We start from the raw sequence: 22,673 nt of genomic DNA, 5'->3' as shown, positions 1-22,673 counted from the left end.
ACAGTAGCAGCACTTCTCAAACTTTATTTTGCAACTGTCCTTAATGCAACAATTGCTCTTTGTAAAACAGAATAACAAACTACTCCCACTGATCAAAAGACTTTTCACAGACATTAACTACCTATTTGCCATTAGCTCTCAAATAATCCTTAAACAGTTCACGATCATTTCTTAGATGACCTCGAGTTTTGCAGAAAAAACACTTAAGCTTGGCAACATTTTTAATTTTTGGTTTAAGATTGTTAGACCCTTTAGAAATATCAAATATTTTAGCAGAAGTACCAGTCTGATCAGAAGGTTTGGAGTACTTGAAATTCTTACCTAAATTATTTCCAACATTGTTGAATTTCTTCCCCTTTCCTCCTTGCACAAAATTCACAATCCTTGCCTCTTTCTTGCTTTTGCCGAGTCTTCTTTTGAACACATTGTGCGATGAGCTCATTTATATCCTAACTCTTGTCTTGTGTATTATAAGACACCTTCAGCTGAGAGTATTTGATTGTAAGAGCTTGGAGAATCATGAAAATCAACTGTTTTTCTCCAATATTGACATCCATTGAGTTCAACTTCTCAGGAGCATCAGTCATCTTCAGTATGTGATCTCGAATTGAACCTATCAATTTTATAGGTTGTCAGTAAGGCCATGTATTGATTGATTTCAGCCTTCTGAAACTCCTTGAATTTCTTCTCAATTGCACTCAAATATTCAGTAGCTAATTCATGTCTTTTGATGCCTCCACGAATTGTATCAGTCATGCCACTTTCCAGGATGAAGAGTGCCACCTTGTTGGCTCTCATCCACCTTTCATTGTCTATTTTCTCTGTTCTAGTACTCTGGTCTGTGATTATTGGTTTTGGAGTATCAATGGCAATGTCATACTCATTTATAGTCAACAGCAATCCAATATCACGTCTCCATTTCTTGTAATTACTTCCTCCAGTAAGGATTGGGATGTTAGCTAAGTTCAATGTCTTCAATGATATTGCAGATATTGCAGACGAAATCACAAACATGAACCAATTAGGTTCCTGATTTCCTTTTGCAGATTGCACATCATAACTTACATCAATAATTCATACATATAGACTTAACAACTAATAGCTGATAAGCATATATAGAAAAACTGACTTATTTAGAACTCATGTAGATTCAGCGAAGAAATATGCAACAATAGACAACCAATAGATGTCTCATGCATAATGATGTAATATCACAATAAAACGATCATCAGAATCAGAAGATCATGACTTTGCAAGATATTGGAAAATTATAGCCTTATATGTGATTGGTCATCTATTGCTTAAGAATTCCTAACTGGCAGTTTTAATTAGTTTGGATTTTTCTTTGATTTCGATATTGGTATTTCAAAACTCAAACAGAAAACCTCGGTTCAAACTATGCATCAAAATAGGTATGCCAATACTGATAAATCAACATAAATCATCAAACATACCTCTTGCAGATGAGTTTCAATTTGAAATAGCGCAGCGAATATAATCATCCAAATTGAAAACAATAGTTTAGAGATTTATGGCTCATGTTTGTGATTTATGTAATCGAAAAATCCCAAATTGGGGAGAGAACCAAGACCAATGATTTTGCAGGAAGTCCAACGGAAAAGAAAAACTTTTGGAAAAGTTTTAATGGTAATATTTTAAAAACACGTTTTGTTATTCATAAAAACCACATACCGGAACCCGAGTTCGATTCCTCTAGGTTGAAACATAAGGCAAATTTATTTAAGCTACATAACCCATTGATTTTAATAACAGAATTCATAAACTTGTGATTAAGGCTCTGATACCACATGTTAGATGAAACACAAACCAAGAGCAAGTAATATGAATTACTGTGATCAAAACACAAATTGATGTTCATTAAACTAATGTAATGAGAAGATCATACCTACAGATGAACTCAAAGAAGCAGCGATGTCCAAGTTTCCCTGTAAGGTTGCAATGCACCTTCTCCTCTCTCCAATAATCGGATTTGCTCTTAACTAATAATAGGTCTTAGTCTGTAATCGAGCATATCAACTGTGAAAGCAGAGGCCACTATATATACACACTACATAATCCTTGCCAAATCCCATAAGGATTCCCCTATTAGAATCCTTATAGGAAACTAATCCCTTAGATAGTAGTCCAGTGTAATATGGATTGCAAAATCCATTCCCAATAAGACTTCCCATTCAATCTCAAGACCAATAACTAAGTTCATAGATTCATATTTATGATCATATTCTTACAGGGTTTGAATCGGGGCTTGAGGTGTTAATATCATCTTAAAAAAAATCGCTGAGTTTATATTTAAATCAGATTATTAAAGTTGACCATGCTCTCTGGCTTTGCATACGAGGTTGGTACTTAAATGGATGAATCCTCGTCTTGAATAATTTGGACTATGATTCTCTCTCTTTCTATTTCTCTCTCTTTTTCTTACATTCTCCACTTAATCTTTTTCTCTTTATATAAAAAAAAAAAAGTAGCACAAGATGATAACGTAATTTAATCATAATCGTTCAAGGAAAAAAAAAAAAAAAAAAAGGGAGAATAATTTATACGTGCGTCATTATTTTACTTGTCGTTGACAACTTCGGCCCTTCAGTCCAGTGTATCGAAATCGATATAACTGTCTCTTTCCTTGCCGATTCCCGATTGCTCAACCAAAATAAATAAATAAAAATCCAAGTCCAAGGTCCCAGTCAATTAATTTAAGCCTATAATATATACACACACACGTGTCTCGATGGTCTGATTGGCACGTACGGCATGTACGGATCCTTTTCATGAGGATCCGGAAGATTCTGTAATCATGTCATTTCATCGTACATTGTGTGATCAATTTTTGTTAGATATCATTTATATTTAATTTTAAATTTTAAATTTAAAATGATTTCTGACTGCACAATATACGATAGACGAACATGATTATGAAATCCTCAGATCCTCAGGAAAGGATCCTGCTAGGATCCATTTCCGTGAGAATAATCTATACATATTTGGCATGGCTAGGATATAGGTAAATATGATTAGTTGCTTTTATAGCTAGGTCAATACAATATATTTATAGGGTACCCTTGTTGTCGTTGTACAAGAAGGAATTAGCTTGCTCTTGTAACTTGAATTGTCTAATTTTTCACTTACCAATTTCAATTGGTGCCTGGTTCGATCTGTACCACCATCCATGCATGCATCCACTATTGTGTGGAGAGATTTTTATTGTGATCGGTACACAAAGTGGTACATCACGTGTCACTATACAAAATAATGTAATATGTGTGCTAAAAAGTTAATAATTTAAAAAATAAATTTTTTTACCACTCCTATTAAAACATGTAGTGTACTATTTGTGTTCCCGTCACAATTAAAAATTTCTCCATTGTTCGGTTACTAATTAATACTATGGCAAAGATCCCCTCCAGGTCTCTAGCTCCAATTTAAATGAAAAATTGGGATAGGGGTGTGATATCCACACACCCCTTTTTACTTCTCACACACCTTTCTAATTTTCAACTGTTGGATCGGATGAATTGAAGAAAATCAACGGATAAAAATTAACAAAAGATGTGTGAGAAGTAAATAGGGGTGTGTGGATAACACATCCCATTGGGATATTGGAGCTAGGTCAGAATTCATGCATGATTTGTAGTCATGTCAGGCGGACGGACACAATTAAATAATAAATTACAAAAAAGGAAAAATTACACGGATCAAGCATTAAGTAACACCTGATCATCATGGGGATTGGGATGTTAGGGATTGGGGGAGTACTATCATCAGTCAGGGCGCAGGACCCAGGACTCAGGACTAGTACTGTACGTAACGTTCTTCTTCCCATTGCATGCATGCTTGTATTTAACCGATCGAGATATATAATTTACATTACATGGCCGTCCAGCAGGAGGAAGTTCGTGGGTTCCAGACGGCGGGGAGCATGAACTTCATGCCCTTCTCTCCCACGGCATTGTAAGACCCACCAGTAGCGCGGTCGACCTCAACCTTGCCAGTCTTCCCTGGGACAGCTCCGCTTCCGAAGATGTTTTCGCAAGCGGTGGCGGCCTCGACGGGGTCGCTCTTTCGTCCCGGCTTGAAGAATCCAGTGTTGAATGGGTTCGTGACGGTGGCAGCCAAGCCGGAGGCGAAGTTTAAGAGCATGGCGTCAATGCCCATGTTGCTGTTGGGGGGCTTCACCGTCACTTGATTAGGAGTACCGTAGTCCAGCCTCTGGAATGGCCAACCGCAAGCCCCGGGACACTCGATTTCAGGGTTTCCGACGACGAGGTAGGGTCTGTTCTCAATCAAGCCGTGCTCATAGCATTTGCCACGGCACAAGCTGTGCACCGTCACTTGGCTCCCTGTGAAGATCACGTTAATAGTGTTGGGCTTTCCGGAGCCGGCCTTATTCACCAGTCTCTTGATGAACTCAAAGGTTATCACTTTTCCGATCGAGTACTTGTCGTCGCTCTGCTGGGCCCCCACCTTGATCCGGAGTCTGGGTGGAGTACCTTTACCGGGGTTTGGACCAGCGAACAATTGGTAGCTCTCGATGACGTCCCACCACCTGTGCACGGCGGCGACGTGATCGTTCTCCGTGTTCTCGAGGGATCTCAGGAAACTCCGGATAACGTTCTTTTGTTCGGCTGTGAACTGGCCGTAAAATAGGATGGAAAGGTTAATGTCGCCGGTCATGAGAGGCCCTCCGTGGTATGTGATGGATCCGCCACCTCCAGGAGCTGGGACGCTGCCGCCGGCAGTAGGTGCTAAACCACCAGCGTGTACGACACCACCGGGCTTGCCGCCAGCAGTTACAGGTGCACTACCTTTTCGACCGCCACCTTTTTGTGCACCGCCACCTCTGTGTGCACCGCTACCTTTGTGTGCACCACCACCTTTGTGTGCACCACCACCTCTGTGTGCACCACCACCTTTCTTTGTAGCACCTTTATTTGCACCGCGGCCTCTTCCCTTGTTGGAAGCCAATACCAAAGTAGTGGTAGTAATATCGATGAGCAATACAAGGCAGAGAGCGAGAGCTGCAAGCCGCCGGTTCCCCAGGCGACTACCCACCACTGGGAGGGAAGATGATGCTGCCATTATAAATTTACTCCTTGCCTCTTTTTTTTCTTTTTTTTTTCTTTTTTTTTCTTTTTTTTTTCTTTTTCAATTGCCACTTTTCTGTCGTTTCCTCTCTTCTGTATCTCGCCCCTATATATTAATGGAAGACACATGTATGCATGCATGCATGCGTGCGTGAGGCTGGAGGCTGAGTTTCCCTCCGCCCCAAAAATTAAGGGCAACTCTCCCTCGAAATATTTCGTTGTCTTAATTAACGGACACACCACTAGACTTGACCACACACTAATTTTGTTTCTGTTTCTGCCAATCAAAAATGAGTAGACTATGTTTAGTTGGGGTTGGGGCGGAGGAAGGGCAACTATTATTATTAATCGATTCGATTCAGTGGAGTGGATACAAGACCTAGTCAAAAGTCCCCACCTTCTAACTATTAATGGAGGCTTATATTCCCCATTTACATTTTGGGCAATATATACTAACGTTACGTGCACTCCCAAGAATTTTTAGGTTTTTTTTTTACTGGAGCCTGGAGGGAGGTGGAGAGCTTATTAGTGACTGTGAGATGACCTTGTCCTAAATTCTATACAATATGTGAGTCGACATTTCATTAAGATAAAATGTACTAATGTGTCGTAGAATGATCGATGTTGTAAAAACAACATTTTGTTCTTGAGGAGCAGTTATTTGGTTCTTTTCCAGATTCTTGAGGTTCAGAATAACTTAAAGATTAAAAAGACCATATTAACAAGTAATCAAGGATCTCACAAGTGACACCCTGTTTGTTATATTTAGGCCTGGTTTGGTACTGAGGTGATTCTGAAAAAATGAGTTTTTTTTGTGTTCGATAAACATTCAGCTTCAGCTTTTTTTCACAGCTTTGGATGAAAAAAAAGCCAAAAACAAGAAGTTGTAAAACCTAACTTTGAAAAACCGGTTTTTTTTCACATCTGTTTTACATAAAAGTTTACCAAACACTACAATACTGTTTTTTTTTCAAAAGCATTTTTACAAAAAAGTTTACCAAACACTCAACAGCTTTATTTCACAGCCGCTTATTCTCACTGCACAGCGGAACCAACTTTTTTTCAAAGCACAACAATACCAAACCAGCCCTTAACTTCATCCAATCCAAGTACAACACTACAACGCTTATTACATTGACATGTTATTCCGCGGTAAATGTAAATGTATATTGGTAAGGTTAAACCCGAATGCATGGGGAGAAAGCAACGTTTATAACTTTGCATCAACATAACTTCCCCTCCTGCTCACTCATCATTGCTCATCTCCGTCCGTTGATCCAACCTCTAATTTGAACAAACAAATCAAACATACTCATACCCTGTACACTCTGCTGCAGTCAGGTTTCTCCTGTTTTGTGCAGTTGATATATGGCTATGGGTTTCTTTACATTTCGCCCACTTTGACACCTTCCTGTCTTCGTTCTTCCGTAGCATTGCAAGCAGAGACTTAAGACCATTCCTCATACAATTCAGCGTTCCTGTAACCAGCTCCCTGCAACATAAAACAATCCCAAAATAACAATCAATAACCTGTTCAGTTTACAAGTACTTGACAAGACAGAGACTTTATTTTTTACAAGTATATAAAACACAATGTCACATGCATCTAAGCTATGGTTCTCTCCACTATTGCACGTTTCTTATTATCTTCTACTAGACAATCCTTTCCCTGCATCATTTTGTTGAGGAATTTCAACAAAAAATGTGTAAACTCTACGTTTTTAATAGCTGGACATACAAGTATAATAACTTACAACTTCAGAGATTCAAGATACCTATATCTAGCAGATAAATGCATATTAATAACAAAAATTAATTGAAAACTTGGTTTTTGTTACGTCTTTCTCCTCATCTTTTAAACTTGTTTATATATTTACATTGCCTCTAAAGAATGCAAATCCATGCAATGGGCCAATCGAGCGAGCTAAACATGTCCACTGCAAGTAGCCAAAATGTTTTATTTTCTAAAAATTCTGCAATCATCTTTTATTAAAGAAAAAGGAAAATATTTTCTTCATCAAAACAACATGGTATATTAGAACGAACCAAAAAAGAAGCATGCTATACTTACAATGGGGAGCAAGGAGATCGGCCACCATTTACATAGTACACAAACAGATATGAATCATAATGCTGACCATTGATCAAGTAAAAGCCTTCCAACCTTCTTACACACATGAATGACATTTTTTGGTACAAATGGATTGCAGAATTATTGTAAGAAATGACGTGCAAGTAAATTGCTCGGCAGGTTGGAATACTTGAGGCATATTTTATGACCTCACGAATAAGTGCTGATGCTGCAAGTCCAAGGAAAAAAAAATTACCAAATGGTGAAAGAAAGTCTTAGCCTCCATAACAAAAAGGAGACAAACTTTTACCTATGCCAAGATTTCTGAAAGATTCTACCACTCCCAGTGTCAAAATGTAGACCAACGTCTGATCTGAATTTGACGAGTCAAAACTGAGCAAATCCCCAATCTACAAGACCAATGGTTTTTTCATAAAAGAGTTAGGGTAAATCAGGAAACTTGAACAAAACAATGCAGCAAACCATACTTCCATATACTTGCAAAATCGTGAATGTAAACCTCGGTAAATACTCCCAATTTTCCAATGACTTCAATTAAACCAGAAAGACCAAATAATAACCAATATAATTTACGGTTAGTGGTGATTCCTCCCCATAAATTCACACAGGAAAGAAAGAGGCAGGAATATAGAGGACACACCTCACTTTCTCTTGCAGGAACAACTCGTGCAGTTACAAATCCAATAAGTTCATCACTTTGACCATTTGGACGACTTCGATCAACAGCTGCCCATGACACAATATCATGTCCATTGACGACATTTTGGAAAAACTCAGCCTCATACCTGTAGAGATTGGCAAAACCTTTTGTAGAAAGCTGTGTCATGGTAGCAAAGAACATGCCCATGCGAAAGTTGCAAATGAGATTACGTACCTAATGGGAAACAAATCAGCATGGATTTTCTCTAAGATCTCAAGGTCAGATGGTTGTATAGGCCTATAGGATATGGCTGGACGCCAGGGAAGTTTTGGGTTCACCATTGGGATTGTGTTGTCAATCCCCAGCAAAGACTTGATATACTTGGAGAATCTGCGCAACTTCTCCTTCCATTTATGCCACATCAGCCACAGACGCCATGCAGTAGTTTACGTCAACTGCAAAAGGAATGACACCTTCCAATAATTTTCATATTTGCAAATCATTAATACAAACAGCAATATGACAATAACAGGTTGAAAAACCTGATGCGTCTATGAAATCCACAAGGTAATGAAGATTAGCACCTTCGAACTTTCAAATATCACTAGGTTGCCTCAAAATATAACATAGAAGTTAGCAGAGTGAGGTGGTAGATGATTTTCTAATGTCCCATTTAATTTCCAAGATGAGATTTGAAAAAAGAAATCTTCTTCGAAAACAACATTCAGGATCAACTACTCTGCAAATTCCAAATTCCCTTTCTTGATCTCATATTTATTGGCCGCTTGAATGTAACTTCTTTGCTTCCAGAATTGAAAAAAAATAAAAAAGAATTGGTAAATTTGTGTATCATACTGAAAAGCAAATTGAGAATAACAAGTTGAGTACATTATCCTGTACAGTAGAGGGTGAGTAGTGTACCACGTGGAGGTAACCGATGTAAGGGCATTGTTTGCCAAGATAATAAGCACAAAGAAGCATAACAGAGCAGGCACGCTTATGCATTATTACAGGAAAAGAGGTGAAACATAAAATCATGGGTACAACAAGTATTTACTTGGACTGACGCTTTCCTTGACAGTGAGTGGGAACAGGACTCTCGAGACGTGATCTGCAGAGTGAACTAGGGACGTCATTGTTTTTGTTTTACCAAAAATCAAGTCTTGAAGTTTATTCCAAAAGAAAGATTATCAGAAAGGTTTATGGGAGTGAATACAGACAGGATCGTGTCTATTCAAGTCAAGATAAGGAACACGATAAATTTGGAATTAAGAATACGAAGAAAAGAGGGCAATTGAGTAGTTGGGAAATTGTGTAATAGTCCAATTGAATCGAATTCTATGAACTGGAAAGGCCTGCAGCTGCAAGAAGAACATCTTACAATCTTCTTATAATGAGAGAGAGACAAACAAGGTCAATTCTTCAAGTGCATCAAACCAAAGTGTGGGGGAATGATGAATTGTCATAGTCAACTGATAACACAAAGTGCAAAAACAAGAGAAAGAAATCATGTAATAATACTAATAGTAATACCAATTGAATTCTTAGAAACAAGAACCGCGTATTAATAATCCTTGTTCCACAGAAAGAAAAGAATATTAACAAGTAATGCCTGACCTGAAGAATAATTTGATAAAAAAAAAAATAAGGAACAGAAAGCAAACTTAGGTGAGAGATCTCAGTCAGGTTACCTTGGTGGGGTGGGGTGGGGTGGGGTGGGTGGCTGCGACGCCGGAAGTAAGGAAGGAAGGATGGGTTTCTGTGAGAAAATAGAGATTTGGAATCCACTAAGTTTGTCGTCTCAGCTTAAGCTCAAGCTCTGTCGAACAAGGAAACATCCATCCATCAAAATTCCAATCCAAAGAGACCAAGACTTTGCAGCAAGGAACCTGTTCCCTTGTTTTAGTTTATTCTCTCTTTTTCTTTATTCTTCGCTTTTCAAGATGGGTTGTGTTGAAGTTTCTTGGGCTCAACTCTTACTCTCTCTCAAACGGGCTTACACAAACAGAAAGCATCCATTCTTTTTTTCTCCGCTAAGCTTTCCTTTTTATTTACCTTTTTTCTTGTGTGTAAATCAATTAATTTAAAAGAATTTTAACGAAAAACTTTTGGTATTATTTACTTTAACGAAAATTCATATTTTTACATTAAAAAGTCAATTATAATACTCTTCAGTTTATCCTTTATTTTGTCTTTATCGTTAAAATTCAAAGTTTTCAAATCATTTTCATTCATTTTCCTTTAATTTTAAGTTTAAGGGCATGTTTAATTATATAAAATAGGAATTCGTAGGTTTTCATCATATGTCCATATCTTTAAAAAAATAAAAATAAATAAATAAATAAAAGAGGAAACGGAAGCGATTTTTCAACTCCATTTTTCTCTTCCTCCATATCTTTTCCTAGCCTTTGAATTTTATATATCAAAACAGAATAAAGGGACAGAAACGTGATAGAAACAAGGAAATGACAATAAAAGGAAAAAACAAGAGTGTAAAAATCCCTACCGTTTGAAACTTAAAAAAGAAAAAAATAGAAAATATATCATTAGTTTACTGAAAAAATGATAAATACATATGTTTGCTTGTTCTATGCTTAATGCTTCTAATCTTGGATGGGGTTCAGGTTCTATACCCCACGTATACGTAGTAACTGTTCAGGATGCCAACCACTCCAACACCAAGAGGTGAATCTGAGTCGTTTGGCATTAGCATCAGACCCAGTTCAAAGTTGAAGGAGAGGAGAGGAGAGGAGACACGGAGAGGAGCTCTTCTTGCAAGGAAACACCACCACCAACCACTTCCAATACTTTATATCATTCCTTTTGATCACTGCTCAAGCCACCACAACTATAATCACAATGATGAGGATGACTCCAAATATCACCAACAGCAAACAAGTCTGCCCAAATATCACAAATAATTAGCAACCTCTATGAATTCAATGCTTTATATATAATAGCTGAAATAAAGAAATTAAACAACTACGTATATCAATCCAGCCAATATATCGCATCCTTTGGTTAAAAATTTTGAATAGCAACTTATCTTGGAGTTGAATACACAAAACAAGAGAAAACAGGAATCGGGTTGAACAAACTCGTGTTGAAGGAAAAGAAAATTACCAGAGATGAATTAGATCTTTGGGTCTTGGATGCTTTCACAAGGTGGGAGGTAGCTTGCACAGTTGCAGCGTGGGAGTTCTCAATGTTAGAACCAATATCATCTGAAAAACACACATATACAGACAGCATCGTTCAAAGCAGGGCACACAAAGTACAAGTGACTCAACAAACACAAATTCAATTTCCGAGTAACAATGAACAGAAACTGGACTAACCGATTATAGCTCCTTGATCATGGACCAGTACAGCTAGATCTTTGAAAATCTCATTAACCTCACTGATCTGTTGTTGAATTTCTTGGATCCCTTGCTCCCTTTCTTCAATAATGGCTTCATTGAATGCAATCTCATTGTCCGCAAGTACAACCTCTTGTCTGCATACAACATATTCAAATCTATAACTTAACCATGGATTCCAGTTGCATCACATAAGGCACTCAACATCTAGGGCAATAACTAATTTGCAGGGCAGGTCCCAATTACTGGAGAATGTTACGCAGTTAGAAGATGTGTTTCCATATAAAATAAAAAATAAAAAATAAGGAGAAAACATCACCATGGGAAAGAATATACATTCACCTGGCCTATCAAAGCTCACAAAACAATGAGAGGGGTCAACACAATCCATGTAACAATTTTATCGGTGAAATGGAGAACCTTTAGGATCAGGCACAAAAGAAAAATCCCAATAACTAGTTAAGAAGGTATTCCTTTCCTTTTAAGGGACGTGGCTCATCTAGAAACTCGAAGATTGCTATGGTTTTAGGATGACGAATTTTCCTTCAGGGTATTAGAGAGACAAATAACAGAAGTTTCTCAACTTCTGGAAGTATATTAAGTTGCCCACCTTTTTGATTCTAGAAGAAGAGTTTGCTGTTTGGAACTCCTAGATGAACTCATCTCCTGCTCATGGGCAGGATGACTGCACAATACGATGAAAGGAATTGATGAGTAGAACATATAAATAATAAAGAGAAGAATTAAAGTTAAATCATCGATCAACTTAGACGTGCAAGGTTACACTTTACAGAAACTTGAATGCTTGTGTAAACGCGTGTTCCTTTTAGTAAGAACATGTAACAAGATAATACCTGGATGGAAGAACGTCTTTGGGAACAAAGGGAGCATATGTTGTTTCCCTTTCAGCTGCAAGCCTCTGAGCCTTCTGAAATTCTTTGAGAACCGCCTGGAAATCCTTTGCAAGCTTAGCATCCGTAATCTTCTTGACAACCTGCAGTTTGTCACCCAAAAAGGGTGAAGTCCGATAATAACAGCTTACTGAACATAGTTAGACAGGTATAATGAATTGAATGCTTACAGTAACTTGGGCATGGTGATCAGTTTCACTAGCTTGCTTGAGTTTGTCTGAAGTATCTTTCACCAACTGCCCAATATGCGCCCTTGTCTTACGCCTGCCAGTGCAAACTCCCAATTCCCAATTTAGATCAACAGTGAATTAGGTCGGAACATTGGTAACTCTCAATGTACAATCAATCAATCAAGCAAATTATATGTTTATTATACAAACCTAACAAGAAATTGAAAAGACGGGAAGAATTATTATTAAGAAGAAGAAGAAAATGAGAATATGAAAAGTAGTACTGACAGCTTGTCGCGGAGTTGAAGGGTGTCTTTGGGGGTGCCGAGGGAATTGACGAGGCGGTAATAAGTGGATACGGCGGTGTTGATCTGGAAAATCCCGGCAGACAGGGCCTGAGACGGCTCGTAAAGATATTGATTTCGATTTTGCTGCTGCTGCTGGTTCTGAATTGCATTCGAGTAAACGAAAGGTCGTCGTTGTTGCTGCTGTTGCTGTTGGGGAGAAGAACCAGCCTCAAGATCTTGGAAACTCATTCTTCCTTCCACTTTTTTTTTTTTTTTGTTGCTTCTTTGCTGCTGCTGCTGCGGCTGTTCCCTTCCTTGTGTTTTGGAGTTGCTTCCCTTGGATTGCGGTGTTTGGTGGTTGGCTGCAGACAAAGACTGACCAAGGAAATTTCGTTGGTATGGTTTGGTTTGGTTTGGTTGTTTTGTTACAATGCCTTTACAATAAGTACAGTTGATTCAATCCAATCACTTCTTTCTCTTCTCTCTCAGATAAAAATCCAACTCTACTCGATAGGAAAGGTCAAACTATGTTGGTATTCCGGCAAGACGGACTCCCCACCGTCTCACCCCACCCCACCCTCCTAAATGTCCGCCAGTGGGACCCTCAAGCGACAACAGCTGTTCAAGGCTTTAGCAGGCCTCAGAGCCAGCCCAATTTTATAACGTTGGATTGGGTTTCGGCCCAAATTATAGCAACTGACATCACCTGACTCACTCGTAACATACTTTGCCACGCAGCCCTCCTGGCACCCTCCCTAACAACCGCTTTCCTCCCTCCCTTCGTCCCTCTCTGTATCTCTCTTTCTCTCATTCTCTCTCTCTCCTTTTATTTCTTCTCTGGAATCAAGCAAACTGCAAACACGCCTTCAGTTTGATGATGGAGGTGAGTGCAATGTCATTTTTTTTAAGTGTATATGGTTTGATTCATTTTGTTATCTCCTTTCTTAAATAAATATCGTTACCTTACCGAATTAAAAAATTTGGTTTTGAATGTTTGATCCCGTTTTATGTAATGTTGTTGGATTTTATGATTCTACGCTCTGTTTTTTTTTGTTTTTCATTTACAAATTGTGATGAATTCAAATAGAAAATTTGTTGCGGAATCTGAATTGTGAGTCTTTAGTGCTTCTTGCATTTAGGAACACATCCCCTTATACAGTATTAGTCCGATCTAACTTTTTTCTTTTTCATTTTTTTTTTCTTTTTGGAAAGGAAAGGGCTTTATTTTAATTTCTTTAATTTGTACTAGAAAGCATTTCCTTTCCATAATTACACTTGTTCTCTTTATCGAAAGGAAAGTGCTTTTGTTTGTGGTAAGTATCCGTTTGAAACTTTGGCTGTAACTGTAAGAGAGCATAGTATAGGTTTTCTGATGTTTTTCAGTAGAATGCCAGTTGTGCAGATGTGATCATCGTTAATATGGGCGTGCTATGATTTATACAATGCGATCGTCATTTCTTTACTCCATATTCATGCTTACATGCATCCACTCAATTTCACATGACAGATAAGGACGGTGAAAGTTAGCAATGTCTCCCTCGGTGCAACGGAACTTGATTTAAAGGACTTCTTTTCCTTCTCTGGTGATATTGAATACATTGAAATTCAAGGGTTGCATTTCTTCTCTCTCTCTCTCTCTCTCTCTTCCGTTTGCTAATTGTCTTAATGCATTGAGACGCAGGAAGTTTATTTCTTTTCTTCTTTATTGCAGTGACAGCGAGAGGTCTCAGGTTGCATATGTAACCTTCAAGGATTTCAAGGGGGCAGAAACTTCAGTGCTTCTTTCGGTCATTCACTTCTGAACGCTTCTCTAGTTTTCTTTTTTCTCTTCTTGTCCTTTTTTTCCTTAGTTGTTTAACTTATGTTCCCGACATTTTACTTTTTTTTGTGAACTTGCCTATCTAATGGAAACCGGGTGGAATCTGATATTCTGATTACTCTAAATCAGTTTTATTGTCATCTCATCTGATTTTCTTAATTATGTGTCTTATCTTTCAGGGAGCAACAATTGTCGATCAGTCCGTTACCATAGATCTGGCTCCAGATTACAAGCTTCCAGCTGCTGTGGCTTCAGCACTTCCAACTGTAATATTATTTTCTAAGGGCACCTTTTCGTCTATCATCGATAATAATTGCTTCTGACGGCGTTCAGTTTTTCATCCTCCACAGGCAACAGAAAATTTTAGTCCTGTTGGTGCTCAACCTGCTGTTCACAACGCAGAGGATGTCGTGAGCAGCATGCTCGCCAAAGGATTCATTTTGGGAAAAGATGCGATCAACAAGGCAAAGGCCTTTGATGAGAAACACCAGCTTAGTTCCACTGCGACGGCCACAGTTTCTTCTTTGGACCAAAAGATTGGTTTCACTGATAAACTTAGTGCTGGCACAACCATGGTAAATGATAAGGTGAAGCAAATGGATGAAAGGTTTCAGGTTTCTGAGAAGACCAAGATTGCGTTTTCAGCTGCTGAGCAAACGGTGAGTAGTGCTGGATCTGCAATCATGCAGAATCGTTACGTATTGACTGGGACATCATGGGTAACCGATGCTTTTAGAAGGGCTGCCAGGGCGGCAACAGAAGTGGGCCAGAAGACGACGGAAAAAGTTTCAGCTCAGGAAGAGGGTGGAAGGAAAGTGGAAGGAAGTGATCCGGTCCAGTAGTGAGTCCATTCTCCGACATCTGCTAGCTACTAAAAGCAACCTTCCCAGCCTAGCACGGAACCAAGGGTTCATGGTCTCATTTGCGTGAGCTTTTTACTAGTATGTTATATAAAGTTCATATTTCCTTCTACAAGGACACGGTTGGTAGTAGTAGCAGTAGCACTTTCCTGTTTGTTTGGAAATGGAAGTTGTGATGTAGAGGAGGAGGAATTGATGATACGTGTGATTTTCTCATGAATGAAAACTTTGACATTCTTTCGTTGCCGCTTATATAAATTCAATTGTCTTATGGAAGTCTTAACAAAACATTCATGGTAGTGTTCATTTTTAACTTTTAAAGACATTTTTACTCTAAAAAGTCACTCTTTGTACTATTCACTTACAACACATTTTTGTCCTTTTGGTTAAAATTCAAAGTTTTCAAATCATTTTCATTAGTTTTCCTTTGTTTTATAGATGAACCAGTCGTTTGTTTCATACGAGCAACCATACATATCACATCATTCTGATCAAACGATGTACAAATAAAAACAATACAATTAAGCAATATTTACATAGACGTGTTGTAAACTTGCGGATGACTTGATCAAAGTTGTCCAACTACATTAGTTAATAGATTAACAGAGAAAGAAAGGAAAAGGTTGTGAAATTCAGACTTGAACGTTTCCCGCTGCTGTTATTTCCAAGTGAGGGTTGACTGGTTGTTGAGGGAGGATGAGGCGGAGGTTTGCAGGAGTTTCTAATGAGCTTACAAGTCCTTTGTTAAAATTAAATCTGAACCGTTGATTACTTGACTGAAGAAACAGAGGCTCAGATTTGATCAAGCACACGAGCAGGGGAGAATATCTGGGGCCTTGTAATGCAAGTTTGCGTGTTAGTGGGGCAAAGGTTAGGAATTGAAATCCGACGGTGCGAGATGAGAATATGAAACCATTCGTCATTCAACAACTTTGACGTTGAGGACTAACGGCCAAGGAGAATAGTCCACGCGGCTTAGAAGCAACCGCTCTAACCCAATTTTCTATTTTCTCATTTCAATTTCTTCTTCTTCTTGCCTTGAAGATGAAGGTATACCCTAGGCCTGGGTGCGGTTGGCAAATCATGTCAAATTTTTTGTGCTATTGACCAGCCACGTATACATAATTACTGAAAATCAGTTACCGCTAGCCAATTATCTTCTTGTGGTTGTCAAAAATCGGTTCAGTCAAAATAATTGGCTGGTTTGGTTGGTAAATGGCACAACCGGTGGTTTCCAAATAAGCTATAAACAAATAGCTCAAGACCATGCACCTACCAGTAAAAAGAGAGAAGAGAAGTTGTTGCCGCAATTTTTCAATTGAAGATAAGCTAACATAATCATGACTTAAAAAATTAAAATGGAAATCAAATCAAAACTTAATAAGCTAACAACAATTGTCAACAAACATAATCCAAAAATCTAACTAATATAATTGTCTAAATTCAACTGTAGCAACTAATGCATAAACAAAAAACTCAAAACTCAAAAATATGGTTCTGGTTATAAGATCCCCTTATAACCAGGGAGGTGTGCGTTGAAGAAAAGAAGAAAACTGAGAGATCAAGGCTGCTCGAAGTCGTGCAAGAGTTAGGAAAAAAATTGAACAACCTTTATTTTTTAGACCCTAAAACTGAGGAGTCATTTATTTTCTAAAACCCTAAAACTGAGGAGTCAAGCATGTAAAAAATACCTAAAATATATAAATAGAAAATATATTTATATAGATATTGTTCGGTATAACATACCGCCTTATACAAAATTCAATATCAAAGTCATACCATTAATTATCGGTTCGGTATAATGTCAAGCGATTATGAAAAAATGTCAAAACTATATCATACTATTATGAACCGACCGGTATGTTTCTATCGATAGATCGATTTATGGTAAAATTTCCCACCCCTAATATACCGCAATAGAAAAGTGTTTTTTTTGGCCAAATCGGATAAATAAATTATCTATGTGGTCATAAGGTATTTGGAAGATAGCCTCTGTGCTAAAAAAACTCGGATTTAAACCCACATGGTTTACTCCGTCAGCAAATTTAGTCTAAACGTGATTTTTCCGTTAACTATCTGTTAATACATGGGTAAAATTGTACTTTGACATTTGAACTCTTCCTCGTCTCTCTGCTCTCTCTGTAATTTGAATTTTCACAAAACCAGTTCTGAGAAAGTCGTCATTGAGATCGGCAATAAGCTTCAAGATTGGCCTCTCGTTGCTTTCTACGAACAGTAAGAAAGCCGTCACTGAGATCTCCAAGTTCGCTTTGGGCTCGCTGTGGCTTAAGAACAAATATGTAGAAGAAGGTAAAGCTATTGATGATGGCGGTGGTCACGTGCCGGGAATAATGGATGAGGTTCTCGGTTTCTTCACTGAGATTTCGATGATGTCGGACTGCTCGACCAACTTTCCTAAGACGCTTGACCATGGTAAAGTTGTTGAATTTCACTTCAAATTGAATACAATGTTGGTTTTGCCTATTTTCTTTGTGCTTGTTGCTTTAATTTTCTAATGAAGTTGTGGAGAATTGAAAATAAATCACATTTCTGGGAGGAAGCTTTGATTTGTTTCGAAGAAATCAAAATTTATTCGAAAGCTGTTGTGATGATTTTTGTTTGGTTTGATTTTGTGTTCTACTTTTGTAATGGTAGATACCGGAGTTGGAATCGAAGATCTCTTAATCTGTTTGTGATTGCGATACAACGATTGACAAGATAATTTGAAAAAATTGATATGACATTTGTGCTGGCAAGTTTATGCTGATTGAATTTGAATCAGACATGGTGTTGTACAAATACAAATTACAGACCTTCTTCTTATCCATACTTGTCAGACATGGTGTTATGAAAATACAAATTACAGACCTTGTTCTTATACATTGGACAATATAAAGACGAGGAAAACGGAGGTGCACAAGTCAAAGTACAATTTTAACCATGTATTAACAGATAGTTAACGGAAAAATCACTTTTGGACTAAATTTGCTAACGGAATACACCACAGGAATTTAAATCCTAATTTTTTTAGCACATAGACTATTTTCCAAATACCTTATGATCATGGGATTATTTATCCGATTTGACTTTTTTTAGACTAAATGAATTAATCCATGATCAATTCGTCTAAAGACAACAACCGCTCCATGTAATAAAAAAATTCTGAGTTTAGAGTGGAGTCAGTGGACTATGTCATACGTTATTTCACGTATATAATAAAGAGACAAAAACTATTACATTATAAACGTTGTATCGCAATTGACGAATTAAATGATTTTACTTCTATATATTCTAGATCCTCCGATTTGTTAATAATTGTTGTCATATTTAATCACAAGTTGGGAAAAAATGCCATCTGTCCTCCTAATTAATCAGTAAACATGTACACGCGTACCATCAGAAATATTACGTTACTTATTGAGGACAAATTGTAATTTATTATGACAATAAAGTGTGAATGTGAATAATTACATTTTTTTATATTTCTTACTTTTGCAGGGTGTATGCCCTATTAACCTACAAATTGATCAACACGCTAAACTGAGGTTGGTGTAACCTTTAATTCTAAATCAGTGATGGTGCCAAATAATTATAGGAAAATGCCATAAAGATTAAGTTTTTAAATCAAAATATACAAATTAAATTATGTATTACAAATAAAAAATAAGCATGTTAATTAATACTTAATTAATAATTTGATGATCAACAAACACATCATTTATTTTACACAAAATTTATTTTAGAATTTGCCTCCCATAATTATATTTTGTTTTCCAAATTAATTAATTAATTAAAAAGAAGAGAATGAAAAGAAAAAAAAAATCAGGTAATGTGGTTACGTTAGCAAACGTAGAAGAGAGAGAAAAGGGCGCTGAAAGGCTGAAACTCCAAGGTAGGAAGGGGAGAGCTTTTATTCACTTTACTTAGTCGTTGCGCCTAGTCGTCTCAAGACTTCAGAGTCCCAACCCAGCCCCCACTCCTACGCGCAGAGAAAGAGAGAGAGAGAGCTCCCATTTCCTTCCAGAAACAAACGAAAGAGGTAAGCAGGCACGCACACAATTGTCACCCTCTGTTTTCAATTACGTATTCTTTGGATTTCCATCCAATTTTAAGTTTTAACCAAATATCGGATTCTTTTCCATTCATCATGACGATATCTGGTCTGATCGATTCCCATTTTTCATAAATACTTGCTTGGTTGCTGAGAAAAGCATAAGAAAAGTCATCAAACCAAAAAAGAAAAAGAGCTTAAGAAACTAAATTATGGATTGTTGACTTTATATAGGATTTTTGGAAATTAAAGTTACAGCCTTTGAACGGTTTCAAGAATTTTTATTTGAGGTATCCATCAAGTATCCCCCTTTAATTGTTCTCTGTTCCGTTTGGTTGTCAAGAAAATTGAAGGGCATAAAAGGGAGGGATTCCGGGAAAGAAAAGTTCCAGCTTTGCCAATCATTTTGGGGTTTAAGGTCGATTTTTATTACAGTTTTCTGCTTTCGATTTCATTCTTTCCATTAGTTATGGATCCTTTGGGTTTTGAGTTACTCAAAGATGGAGGAAAAAAAAAAAGAAACTAATTGTAATTAGATTGCTTAATCTTTAGGCTTGGCCCCTGATAAAGCGGGGTGAAAATTCTTCTTCTTTGGCTTTGAATATTAGAAATCTTATATGATATTTCTTCTTTGCAACAGAATTATATCTTTCCCATCTTTTATGACAATTAATTAGTATTTATCATACATTTTCAGGAAAACTTTTTGAAGGTTTTTATTTAAGACTTAAAAGGTCTGCAACGATGAGTGACAATTTGATGGAGAAAGTGAGCGCTCTTGGCGAGCGCCTCAAGATCGAAGGCACTGAGGTCGGTCGAAAAATGAGTGCTGGATTTAGCTCAGTGAGCTTCAAGGTGAAGGAGCTCTTCCAAGGCCCAAACCAAGCAGATAAGATCGTTGAAGATGCCACATCAGAGGCACTCGAAGAACCTGACTGGGCTATGAATCTTGAAATTTGCGACATGATCAATACTGAAAGAGTTAACAGTGTTGAATTGATTCGTGGGCTGAAAAAGCGGATTACGTTGAAGAATCCTAGGGTCCAGTACCTTGCGCTAATGCTGCTTGAAACATGTGTTAAGAACTGTGAAAAGGCTTTCTCAGAAATAGCTGCGGAGAGAGTTCTTGATGAGATGGTGAAGCTGATTGACGACCCTCAGACTGTTGTTAATAATCGCAATAAAGCTTTGATGCTGATCGAAGCATGGGGGGAATCAACCGGTGAGCTCCGGTATTTGCCTGTTTATGAGGAAACATACAAGGTACCTGTAAACCTTTGGTGCATGTTTCATATCTTGTGTCAAATTTATCTTACATCTCGTTCTTTCATGACTAGAACATAGTTAAAGACAAATACCACTTCTGTTACCCCTGAGTTTAGCTGGACAGATAGGAAGTACTTAAAATTTTGAAACAGCCATCACAATTTGTCCTGAGGTTCTTCCTATGCGGTCTGATTGCAGCTGACTAGGAAATGTACAATTTAGCCTCGGTACTAGAGTGATCAGAAAAGAATTTAGCTGGCCAGTTTACCATTGGTAAGGAATACAACGCTTAATGTTGAATAAGAAACTGAGTAACACCCTAAATTGGAAGTATACCGTACTTCATAACTTACGTGGCTTTTATGCCTACTATTATCCTTATCCACAATCTGATTTTCTTGAGCCTCCATCGTGTTGGGTGGTGCAGTTGTTAGATCTATATTTCTATTGTTTGAAGAAGTGGTTTCATGGTGCTTATAATTTTATGCTTGGACCACCTCAATTTCAGAGTTTAAGATCAAGGGGTATTCGGTTTCCTGGTCGCGACAATGAGAGTTTGGCACCAATATTCACTCCCCCTCGTTCAGTTTCTGCTTCAGAGTCGGATGCTAGTTTTTCCCAGCAGATTCCGGTTGAGATTCCTGCTCAAAGCTTTACGGGTGAACAAACAAAGGAAGCATTTGATGTTGCAAGAAACAGTATTGAGCTTCTTAATACTGTTTTCTCCTCTTCACCCCAACAAGATGCTTTACAGGTGATTTTTATGTTGTTTTCTCACTTGCATATCCTCTTTGAATCCTGCATCTAATCTGTTAATATATGGGATTTCTGTCACCTACATTCTGTGAGATGCATGGAACTTTCAATGTCGCAACTTTTTCTTGTGTTATCGACTGATCAATATGATTTTTACTTGTTTTTTCTTTTTTAGGCAAGTCAGTTTTAGGGACACTACCTATACTCAAACTTAAAATGGGCCTTTGAAAATAGGTGAATATACCACTTGGCCTGTTCCATAAGACCATATCCCATCCAATCTAGAACCAAGTGGTACTGGGTTGACCTTAAGACGACATCCTCCATGGGAACAGCCAGTTCAAAGCTAATTTAACTCATAGAACAATGTCAGCCCAACTAGGAATATGAAAACTTGATGCAATTATAATGCTGCATGAGGGCATATGTTATCTTATTCAATTATGTATGTTTGTTCAAGAATAACTAGTTATATATTTATATTTGGGAACTAAGAATTAGATTGAAAGAGATATGGATTAAATGTTGTTGTCTCATTAGCAGGATGACTTGACGGCCACACTTGTACAGCAGTGCCGCCAATCTCTATCCACTGTCCAGAGAATTATAGAGACAGCTGGAGAGAACGAGGCCTTGCTGTTTGAAGCATTGAATGTGAATGATGAGATCCATAAGGCTCTATCCAAGTATGAAGAACTGATAAGGCCTTCAGTAGTTCCAACTGCGCCGGAACCTGCAATGATACCTGTTGCTGTGGAGCCTGATGAATCGCCAAGTCATGTGAAAGAGGATTACTTGATTAGAAAACCAGCTGCTTCTCGAGGTTTGGTTCATGCAGGGAGCAACGATGACATGATGGATGATCTTGATGAGATGATATTTGGCAAGAAAGGTGGAAGTCCATCTGAAGGAAGCCAAGATCCGAAGAAGCAGCAGACGCCAGCAAAGGATGACCTGATCAGCTTTTGATATGGTTTAAATTTATAATTCAATGTACTTACTGGAAAACTTTGCTGGTGTTAGCACCAGCAAAGTTAGGTGTTGATTGTTGGAGATGTTGAAGTTTGATGTTTGAAAGATTTCACCTTGAACATATATGTGGTCTCTTTTTTTTTTTCCCCCTCTCTTCCTGTTCTTCTCAGTACATTGACCATTGTTTCTGCACATTTTGGGTAAGTAATCAAATTTGGATGCACAGTATCTATGCAGTGGCCTTCATAGCTGAGATATTGTTGAGTTGTATCGCGTGTTTATCTCTTTGATTTATGTCTCGTGAAATCCGCACGGGCTAGTGCTTAGTTTTTAGAGTAAATTGTTGCAATGTCCCTCAACTTTAATCAAATTGGAGTAATGTTCTCTC

The 22,673-nt window shown here is 37.8% G+C and overlaps 5 protein-coding genes across 12 annotated transcripts; 2 read left to right on the top strand and 3 right to left on the bottom strand.

Annotated features, from left to right (window-relative positions):
• Positions 1-579: 579 nt before the first annotated feature.
• On the bottom strand, positions 580-1,014 carry LOC139197845 (uncharacterized). The gene has a single exon (XM_070825841.1). The coding sequence runs from the start codon at positions 1,012-1,014 to the stop codon at positions 580-582; it is 435 nt and encodes a 144-aa protein (XP_070681942.1).
• A 5,081-nt stretch (positions 1,015-6,095) lies between these two features.
• On the bottom strand, positions 6,096-9,799 carry LOC103440020 (histone acetyltransferase MCC1). 3 transcript variants are annotated; one of them, XM_008378694.4, is made up of 7 exons: positions 9,526-9,749; positions 8,892-8,945; positions 8,069-8,289; positions 7,835-7,979; positions 7,484-7,583; positions 7,174-7,402; positions 6,096-6,594 (listed from the first exon to the last, which is right to left on the bottom strand). In XM_008378694.4, the coding sequence occupies exons 3-7, from the start codon at positions 8,254-8,256 to the stop codon at positions 6,405-6,407; spliced, it is 852 nt and encodes a 283-aa protein (XP_008376916.2). In that variant the 5' UTR covers positions 8,257-8,289; positions 8,892-8,945; positions 9,526-9,749; the 3' UTR covers positions 6,096-6,404. The 3 variants fall into 3 exon arrangements, with proteins under 3 accessions (XP_008376916.2, XP_008376915.2, XP_070681660.1); XM_008378693.4 differs by lacking the exon at positions 8,892-8,945 and having other exon boundaries at positions 9,526-9,799; XM_070825559.1 differs by lacking the exons at positions 8,892-8,945; positions 9,526-9,749 and adding an exon at positions 8,419-8,637.
• Positions 9,800-10,283: 484 nt separating this feature from the next.
• Positions 10,284-13,140, bottom strand: LOC103440021 (syntaxin-22). Its single transcript, XM_008378695.4, has 7 exons — positions 12,563-13,140; positions 12,275-12,368; positions 12,048-12,187; positions 11,804-11,878; positions 11,173-11,330; positions 10,958-11,058; positions 10,284-10,734 (listed from the first exon to the last, which is right to left on the bottom strand). The coding sequence occupies exons 1-7, from the start codon at positions 12,808-12,810 to the stop codon at positions 10,669-10,671; spliced, it is 882 nt and encodes a 293-aa protein (XP_008376917.1). The 5' UTR covers positions 12,811-13,140; the 3' UTR covers positions 10,284-10,668.
• LOC103440022 (binding partner of ACD11 1) lies at positions 13,045-15,511 on the top strand. Its single transcript, XM_008378697.4, has 5 exons — positions 13,045-13,444; positions 14,069-14,172; positions 14,273-14,348; positions 14,560-14,646; positions 14,731-15,511. Exons 1-5 carry the CDS (start codon positions 13,436-13,438, stop codon positions 15,220-15,222), a joined length of 768 nt encoding a protein of 255 aa, XP_008376919.1. The 5' UTR covers positions 13,045-13,435; the 3' UTR covers positions 15,223-15,511.
• A 3,576-nt stretch (positions 15,512-19,087) lies between these two features.
• On the top strand, positions 19,088-22,513 carry LOC103440023 (TOM1-like protein 1). Of its 6 annotated transcripts, none has more exons than XM_070825557.1 (5): positions 19,130-19,279; positions 19,635-19,709; positions 19,989-20,554; positions 21,066-21,311; positions 21,857-22,513. In XM_070825557.1, exons 3-5 carry the CDS (start codon positions 20,036-20,038, stop codon positions 22,280-22,282), a joined length of 1,191 nt encoding a protein of 396 aa, XP_070681658.1. In that variant the 5' UTR covers positions 19,130-19,279; positions 19,635-19,709; positions 19,989-20,035; the 3' UTR covers positions 22,283-22,513. The 6 variants fall into 6 exon arrangements, with proteins under 6 accessions (XP_008376920.1, XP_008376923.1, XP_070681658.1 ...); XM_008378699.4 differs by having other exon boundaries at positions 19,152-19,279; positions 21,854-22,513; XM_008378698.4 differs by lacking the exon at positions 19,635-19,709 and having other exon boundaries at positions 19,088-19,279; positions 21,854-22,513.
• Positions 22,514-22,673: the final 160 nt, after the last annotated feature.

Source organism: Malus domestica, chromosome 07, assembly GCF_042453785.1.
Source record: "Malus domestica chromosome 07, GDT2T_hap1".
NCBI classification, from domain to species: Eukaryota; Viridiplantae; Streptophyta; class Magnoliopsida; order Rosales; family Rosaceae; genus Malus; species Malus domestica.
The sequence above is the reverse complement of the archived record's forward strand: the minus strand, read 5'-3'. Positions and strand labels throughout refer to the sequence as shown.